The sequence below is a fragment of the Vipera ursinii genome (genome assembly GCF_947247035.1).
Source record: "Vipera ursinii genome assembly, chromosome: Z".
Classification (NCBI taxonomy): domain Eukaryota; kingdom Metazoa; phylum Chordata; class Lepidosauria; order Squamata; family Viperidae; genus Vipera; species Vipera ursinii.
In genome coordinates, this window is record NC_139517.1 from 17674954 (window position 1) to 17684305 (window position 9352).

The 9352-nt window shown below is 41.3% G+C and overlaps 1 protein-coding gene across 1 annotated transcript; it reads right to left on the minus strand.

Moving 5' to 3' along the window:
• Positions 1-4469: 4469 nt before the first annotated feature.
• On the minus strand, positions 4470-9150 carry FGF21 (fibroblast growth factor 21; the record flags this gene model as incomplete). The annotated part of the gene is made up of 4 exons (XM_083378834.1): positions 4470-4766; positions 7831-7934; positions 8341-8498; positions 9095-9150. 4 exons carry the CDS (start codon positions 9148-9150, stop codon positions 4470-4472), a joined length of 615 nt encoding a protein of 204 aa, XP_083234960.1.
• Positions 9151-9352: the final 202 nt, after the last annotated feature.

Consider the following 9352-nt stretch of genomic DNA (forward strand, 5'->3'; position numbering starts at 1 on the left):
CATTAAAACCGACATACCCAATTCCAGCAACCATTCCAGCAACCGTTTTAGCCTCCAGTCCTCTAATCATCTTTGTTGCTCTTCTCTGTACCCTTTCTTAAAGTTGCCAAAGTTGGACACCCCTGGTTTAGATCTCGAATTTGCCCAGTGCCTCTCTGTTCTCATTAAAGCAGCTCAATTTTATTTTTCAGGATTTCACACCAACAGGAAAAATAAAGGAGTTGCTGCTTTAAAGGTGGCACAAAGTATAAATCCCTTCAAGTAGGAGGGTCTCTCTTTTTCTTAAGTTCCTGCTGAAATCTTAAAAGAGTTGGGGCACACACAGCTGGGCTACTTTAATCAAGAGTAGAGAGATGCTGTGCTCATGTGGCAAAAATAACTGTAATTCCAAAACAGGCAAAAACAATTCCAAAACATTTTTGAGGCCTGCACACCTCTAATAGTAGGATGATCCCATATATAACAATTGTGGCCAGTAGATGGCTGTCAAGAGTTAAGGTTTTGAGCATCTCTTTGCTACAACCTAATGGTCAAGGGTTTTTTTACAGCTCAGATACAGTACAGGTAGTCCTTGACTTATGACCATTCATTTAGTGACCATTCTAAGTTACAACGGCACTGAAAAAACTGACTTACAACTGTTGCAGCTTCCCCATGGTCACACGATCAAAATTCAGGCACTTAACAATGGACATGTATTTATGACATTTGCAGCATCCTGGGGTGACCTTCCCAGGTGGCTTTCGACAAGCAAAGACAATGGAGGAAGCTGGATTCACTTAACGACCGCATGATTCACTCGACAATTGCAGTCATTCGCTTAACAACCGTGGCAAAAAGGGTTGTAAAATTGGGTGCGGCTCACTGAACAACGGCCTCATTTAGCATTAGAAGCTCCAGTCCCACGTGTGGACGCAAGTTGAGGATCACCCGTAAGCCTCTTGATATAAGCAATTGGTCTAATACAGGTGGTCCTCGGGTTACGACCACAGCTGAGCCCCAAATTTCTCTTGCTAAGCAAGACATTTGTTAAATTAGCTTTGCCTCATTTTATGACCTCTCTTGCCACTGTTGTTAACTGAATCACTGTAACTGTTAAGTTAGTAATAAAAGCTGTTAAGTGAATCTGGCTTCCCCATTGACTTTGCTGGTCAGAAGGTCCCAAAAGGTGAACCCATGATCCTGGAACACTACGACCATCATAGATATGAGTCAGCTGCCAAGTGTCCGAATTTTAATAATAAAAATAATAATAAAGTTGGAAGGGACCTTGGAGGTCATCTAGCCCAGCCCCCTACTCAGGCAGGAAACTCTGTACCATTTCAAACAAATGGCTGTCCAGCCATTTTGATCACTTGACCGTTGGGATGCTGCAATGGTCGTAAGTGGGAAAAACAGCCACAAGGCATTTTTTTCCAGTCGCTTCGAACGGTTGCTAAGTGAACTGTCGTAAGTTGAGGACTATCTGCACCTGCCTGTGTGCACTCTTGCCCTTTTTTTTAAGGGTGCCTTTTAAGGCTGGCATATGCACAAAGAGAAATGGCTGTCAAAAAGAGCTCTCTTCTTTGCAATTCCAGCAAAGCCTGGGGACAGTAGAGCTTTTTCATGATCCAGCAGATGGCTGAAGCTCCGTCAGATCCGCCTCAGCAGGCAGGCATCCAAAGGAGGGGGTCAAAAAGACCACCTTGGGGGACGCAACTCTGCCTTTGAAGCCCGCTTCTTCTTAATGCACCATCACAGCGGCCATCTTGATTTTTTTTATTTTTTTTTACCACCCCCTATAGATGCCCCTCTCTGGATGATGCATGCTTCACCCTGACTTGGAAGCCCTGAGGTTCTTGAGGCCAAAGAAGGAAGTGATGCCAAAGAAGAAAGGAAAGGGGGGGGGGGGGAAGCTGTGCCGTTCAATCAGCACTTTTGTAGCTAACAGTGGTTACACTAAGGCAGGGGTCTTCAAACTTGGCAACTGAAGACTCCTGTGGACTTCAACTCCCAGAATTCCTCAGCCAGCCCTTCTGGGAGTTGAAGTCCACAAGTCTTCAAGTTGCCGAGTTTGAAGACACCCCCCCCCCGCACTAAGGGGTGTTTTGGAAAAGACAGCAATGCTTTTTTTTTTTTTTGCATGGTGTTCCAGTCAGGATGTTGTCCAATCCCTGACGATCAAGACGTTGCCCATTTTACTGGCAAACACTGCTGCCGTTCTTCTCGAGAGCCCTTTTCCCTCCCCCCCCCCCCGTGTCAAGGGGAGGGCAGTTGGATCCTGGTTTTTGCTTCCCGATTCTGAACACATTCACTTTCTTGGGAATTCCAGTCAGTTCATTTTGGGGAAACCAACCAACCAACCTTTGATCCCTTGGCAACAGCAATTGGCTCTTTGTCTAACATGGTTCCAGGACATCTCTCTTGGCACATGCCAGCTTTTTGTACCACACAGGTTTGGGGCTTAAGCTTTGCTAAATGCTGGCAATCTGCAAAAATATTTCCCATACAGACAACACAAATGGTGCTTGGTCTAAGCTCAATCTTGGTTTGGAAAGATGCCCCCCCCCCACAGAAAGAAGCAGGCTCAGAGACTGGATTAGTAGCAGGAAGAGCCAGGTTCATTCTCAGCCCTTCAATGGGTGGCTTTGAGCCTCTCATTCTCTTTCAGCCTACCTCCCAAGGTTGTTGTCACGAGAGGAAAGGAGAAGAGGGAGCACTATATATGTCATCTTGAACTTCTGAAGGGATGGAAATCCAGATAGATGAATAAAAGACAAACGTGAACTGGGAATAAGGGGAGGCTTTCGGAAAGGCTGGTAGGAAGCCATTTTGTGAAAGCACCCAGACATACAAATTGCGAGACTACGACACGTTGAAGGAGGATCAAACTGTGTGACGAAATGATGGTCTTTTATCATTAGACAGTTATATGTTCTATAAAAGTCATTGAAAGCGGTATTGAATTGCTGGAATTGAATTCTGATTAATTACTTCTGGGTAACCCCAAAGTAATAGGAGTCCTGCCTGCGAGGGGTATCCACTGGAATGGAGGGGGGTGGGTGGGTGTCAAAATGGTGGATATGATGGAAGCCCCACCCCTTTTGAACACATCTGAGGCTCAAACTGAGTTGAGGATTCTCTTGTACCATTGGGGTAGTTTGACCTTTTTTTGCCCTCCCTGCCTAAGCCCTCATTTGTTTGTTTGTTTTTCTAATGAATTACTGTTGCCCGATGAAAATATTTCTAGCAACTAGTTTATTTGCCTTCAATTAATTGCTTCTTTTTTTAAAAAAAAATCTTTTATTTCTGTTCACATTAAAAATACACCATTCACACTTCAGTCCACTGATGGTTAACACTGGTCACAATTAAAGCACAAAGAAACAGGTAATTTTTTTTAAAAAAAATGAAGAAACAGAAAGAGAATGCAACAATTTGCAGATTTGTGTCAAGTCAGTGAATTGTCAAAATGGCAACATGTTTAACTAGAAACAGCTGCTGCTGAAACACAACAGAGGCACATCCTTTCAATGACAATGTAGTATAACTTATAAATAAATAAACATTCATAATCAATATAGGAGCCTTTTACTTTGCATTTCCTTATTAGAGTTCTCTTTTAACTTTTCTGATGGCTTACAGACACAATACAAGTTTTTTTAAAAAAAAAACAAAACAGAAGGCAATTAAAAATGGGGTCCCGTTCAAAGGGACATTTGAGGCAACCTCCTGGCCTTTTCTGATTCAAAATCTTCATTGTGAGAATATCTGTGGGGGTCAAAAAAGTCAAGATGGCGGGTGCGATGGAAGGCCTGCCTCGTTTTTACGTGCCGCCCCCAACCTCTTTGCCTCCATGGTTACGGCTCATGAATTAATTTTTGCAGAAACATTACTCAAAAAGGAAAACACAGAAGAGGAAGGTAAATAGATATCAGGCATAAAATCATGATCATATCTGCAATTCAGATTTAAAATTCGGTTGGTTGGTCCTCACCAGAAAGGGAAATAAATATGCAGGCAGAAAAATATACATACATAAAAGGTTGCACATAAATAACGATATATAAACATTTGCGCAGAAAAGTTTTTCACGTTATGCCTGCTCTTCCTGCTTCCTTATCAAATCTAACTTTCTTCAATAAATAAATCTCATAGAATAAATAAGTTACTTAAATAGTTGGATAAATAGAAATAAAGCCTTGGGTTTTTGGTTTTTTTAAAAAAAAAAATAAGCCAGCAAGTTTAACAATGGGAAACTGAAAAGTTGAAGTGATTCAGACAGAACAGAAATTCTGTCCCTGTTTTGGGATTTGGGAGTCCCAAAAGGCTTCAGTCAATTACACCTTTCACTGTTCTTGCTCCTTTGCCCCGATCTATCTTCCTTATATTTACTCTTCGTATTAATGCAGTAAATCACAGATGGCCCAGCTTACGAAGGATCCTGCTGAACATCTGATTTTGTAGCCCAGCCCAGCCATTGTCTTGCTCTATCTGAAGCCAAAACTTAGGCTTCTCACGTCCTGATTTTGACCGAATATGTTGAAGGGATCAGACGAGTCAGTGTTATCCCTCGGTTGAACGTATTCGTAGTTGATATGCGTTGGTTCAACGTGAGCCTTTTTACGTAAAGGTAAAAACTGGGAGAAAGGGGGCAGCTGATGGCTGTGGGCCAAATTCTCCATCACATTGAGGCTGAGGGGAAGACTGTAGGCCTCTGAATAGTACACGTTATAACCATGACGAAGCTTCTCTTGGAAGTTACAGAACTCTTCCGAGTACGACAGCTGCAAAGAGACGAGATTGCTTGGATTAAGCCTTCAAGAATGCAGAACCCCTATTGGGCTTTACAGATAGTCCAGAATAAAGAAGCAAAGACAACAACTGAATTTGATTTCATTTACCGTCGAGGGGCCTCTCCTTAAATTTAGCTTATTGTAATCTTGCTCCTACCATTGCTCCCTGTGTATTACATTCTCTTGGGTCACATTAAAAAAATACAATCAAGTAGCAATTGTTAGGGGCCCATTGAAGACCACATCGAGATTTCGGTTGGGCCATATCTACAGGTTAGCTCAGCAACCATTTGACATTACAGTGGATGCTGAAAAGGGGACTTAAGACACTGTTTTAATGTTCAAATTCTACCTCTCCCACAGTCACATAATTGCATTTTGGACACTCGGCAACTAGCCTGCATTTAGTTGTGGTGTTTGGGAAAAACTGGCCCACAGCAAACCGGGTTTGCTTAGTGACTGCTGCAAAAAACAAAAAAGGACATCAGATCAGGTCCAGTCACATGGCAATATTGCTTTATGACTGTCATTACATACAATGGTAATTGCAGGCTCTATTACGGTTATAATTCTAGGACTACCTATGGCTAGGAGATTGTACAACAATTATCTGTGCAAATTGAGCATAGAATTAACTTGGTGTAGAATCATACCAAGTTGGTAAGCTTGATGGAAAAAAATTATTCAGTGTTCTGCCATCCCCTTCGATATATTATGTCCTGTGGCTTCAGTTACCCAGTTAGCAGTTACTTCCTACTGTTGCATTTCAAGCTAAGAAAGACAACAATCTCCTTAGGTAATCTGTTCCACTGTCAGACAGTTCTTATCACCAATAACTTTCTCTTAGCATCTAGTAGTCAAACCTGGCTGGGCACCTATGGAATTAACTCAAGATCATATAATCCATAGATAATTCAGCCCTGCATACATTGCCGGACCTAATCTAGGCACTCAAGCTACATCAAAATAGAAAATGATTCCAGCTAAAGAAATTTTCACTGCCGAGGAGTTAATATGTGAATTTAGTGTCATATGGTCAACAAATCTGCAGTTTCTCTACTCAGGCTCGGAATTCAGCATGAAATCTGCCATGTTAACATCTTTACCATTTGTTTATTTGCATCCTTTAAATCATGAGCATCTACCAAAAGTTTCTATTTTTATACACTGTGGTCAACTTGTTGCAGCATACATGTTCAAATTTCAGAAGTCAAAAAAGTCACATTGCAATTTGCAATCCCCTTCATTTTCACAGACACAATGATTCAAAACAAGAAATATTTACTCAAATTATTTTTCTCCTTTCACAAAGTATTTCTGTTTCACTGGCCCAGTAAAACACACTCAAAAACTCAAAAACACACTCCTCTTGTAATGAGTGCTTTTACCTTGCTCTATTAGCATCCTAAACAGCCCATGACATGTTGGGTTATTGTTTCAGAGATATATCCTTGGGAGATGCCTGAATATCTTCAGCATTGACAGAACTAATATTTTTGAAAAGTTCTTTAAAATCCAGGGGGAATATTCAGACCTGCATCTGCCTTGAAAGTAGCCCAGTCAAACATCAACAAGAAGAAAGATTTTTATGACATTTTGCATTACATCATAAAATGCTTTATGATCATTTTTATGTCTTAAAATGTTTGGGGTTTTTTAATTTCCAAATTTCAGTTTCACAAGAGTCACCAGTCCCAGATTTTGGACACATTCTAGAAGTTAGCCCATTTGAGATACCTCAGTTGAAAAGGTTTTACTGTATGATGTATATTTCACCCACTTAAAGGTTACAAAAGAAGAGTTTTATGGTATATAGACGCAGATAGTCCTTGACATACAACCATTCATTTAGTGACCATTCAAAACTACAACAACACTCAAACAAGTGTCAACTATTCCTCGCACTTATGACCATCACCGCATTCCCATGATCATGAGATGTAAATTTGGGGGCTTGACAGCAAACATACATTTATAATGGTTACAGCATCCTGGACTCATGGGATCACCATTTGTGACCTTCCCAGCTGGCTTCTGACAAGCAAAATCAGTGGGGGAAGCCATATTTGCTTAACAACTACATGGGTTCACTTAAACACAGTGATTCGCTTAACAACCATGGAAAAAAAGGTAATGAAATTCAGTGTGGCTCACTTAACAATCATCTTGCTTAGCAACTGAAATGCTGGTCTCTGTTGTGGTTGTAATTCGAGAGACAACCGGTAATATACACTCTTTTCCTGGTTATTATGTAAGGCAGAGTATATGCCTCGGTTTTTATTTCTATTTAATTTCTTTTTTCTATTGTGTTTCAACTGTTTTAATTGCTTTTATGAATTACCATTCAGAGTCAATGGTTTCAGATAGGCAGCTATACAAACTGAACGAATAAATAAATATAGGGAGCTGCGGAAAAAATAAATGCCGCTATGACTTTAAAAAGAAGATAGAGGGCTTCTTAAGGGATGTCACCACACTTTAGTTTGTTCCTAAAAATTTAGGCGTTTTATTATCATTTCAGAATATATCTACCAATCTATTAAGCCCCCTCAGCATCAAGAAGATTAAAATGGTCCAGTCTGCAAGAACAGCTCGCTTCTGATTTTAATAAAGTACTATCACATATTATTTTTGGTTATGTATGATTTTTGGGGTGCAGATTTAACTCATGAATGAAAACAACTCAGCTATCTCTGGAAAAACACTTACCTGTATCCGAGAAGACATAACCGGTACTTGAGTGTTCTCAATGGCAGACTCAAAATTGTTGCCAAATAATGTGTGAGATGATCCCCCAGAATGCTTATTTTGGAAATGGGTGATCAGACAGGTAGATCTTTCAATTTATAGCTTTATCTTTCCCCGTTGATCCTTTGCTTTTAACCACTGTTTCTTCTTTAGCCACTTCCAGATATGTGGACTTCAACTCCCAGAATTCTCCAGCCAGTGTGCTGCTTGGAGAATTCTGGGCGTTGAAGTCCACACATCTGAAAGCTGCTGAGATTGAGAAGCACTGCTCTAAACACAGAGACATAACTTGTATAATTATACTTACTGAGCTATATAGATGTCCTTCAGAATCCATGCAAAGAAATCTAGAGGTTTTCTTGGCCATGATACTAATAATTCCCACTTTCACTGCTTTGATTTCCATCAAGCCTGGGGGGGAATAGAAAATAGCTCATGAAAAAGGAGAACTCTTTAGATTTAAACTCAAATAGCCTTCAACCTCTTCAGATCTTTTAGTAGTCTTGATTTGTAACATCTGTAAGAAGGAACATAATCTGTGGGAGGCCACCACAGCACCTTCTACGGTTCCCATTTCTCCTACTTGATTTACTCTGAAAGTTTAATATGACCATCTGCAACAGAGGACCAAGTTAGACTTGTTTTCCAGAGAACACATGTGTTAAGAAGCTACGTCTTCTGAAATACCCTCTTCTGAAAAACCATATTTTACGATCTAGTACTTGATCCTTCCCCAAGGAACCCAGGTGACTGTGCCCAAATTCCACATATAACTCATTTGGATGAATCCCAAGTAATTTGTTTCCCAAATACTCACTGAAGAGGTTCTTGTATTTGGAGCCACGCACTGTGCCATCTGAGAAGATCTCCAGGTAGAGCTCGGTCTGATCATTGCCCGTATAGAGATGGCAAAGCCGGACTTGCCCATCAAACTGGTACAGAGGATTGGAATTTGGCACTGGAGAGGCCACAATCCTGGGGACCAACGCAGCGCAGAAAAGCAGTTTAAGGGGAAGCAGGAAATAACGGTTGCATTGGAGAAAAACTGAAATGGACAGCATGGCTCAAGGGTGGCCGATCCAGGCAAGACGTAGTTCTGGGATGGCAAAGATAGTCTTGCCGTCAGAAGAAATTCAAGGAGCAACTCAAAGTTTGAGTCTTAGCCTAGTTTTGACAGTCACTGGATTCTACTGTTTTGGGGTGGGGTGGGGAGACTATAGAAAATTCTGCGTTCCTGTCCTTCTAACTTGAACTTGTTGGTCTCACCCAGGAATTATGTCCAGAATTCACAAAGAAATACAGTCCAGGACTTCTGAAGGTTGTTATTCTGTGGATGGGATCTGGGGAATCTAGTAAACTGCCAGTCACCTAATCAATGGGAATAGTCAGAATAAGGAGAGTGTCTTCCTTCTTGTTCTATCTTATGCCAAGTTTGCTCCAAATCAGCAAACTCACCAATATATATACACACACACACGCCTGCGCTCTCTACAACGGAGGTAAATGACCGTCCCCTTGACTTTTGCCTTGCCTACAACTCTCCGCCCACTTCCATTTCCCCACACTCTCACCAGGTCCCCCAAGGGTGAGTCACAGGGGTGCCTCTTGCTCCTACTGCTCCTAACATGGGGTCACGAGGATGCCAAAGTCTAAATATTATCATTCTGCAGCTGCTTTCAAGCTACCGACAGGAAAGGATGATGTAACATAGGGAATACAAGACTGAGAAATTGATGGCCAGAAGGAGGGGGAGAAAAGAAAGGGGAGGGGGATGATGGAAAGGCTAGGATTGCCTCAGCATCCTGGAACCGCTCTCTGACTTATCCAAC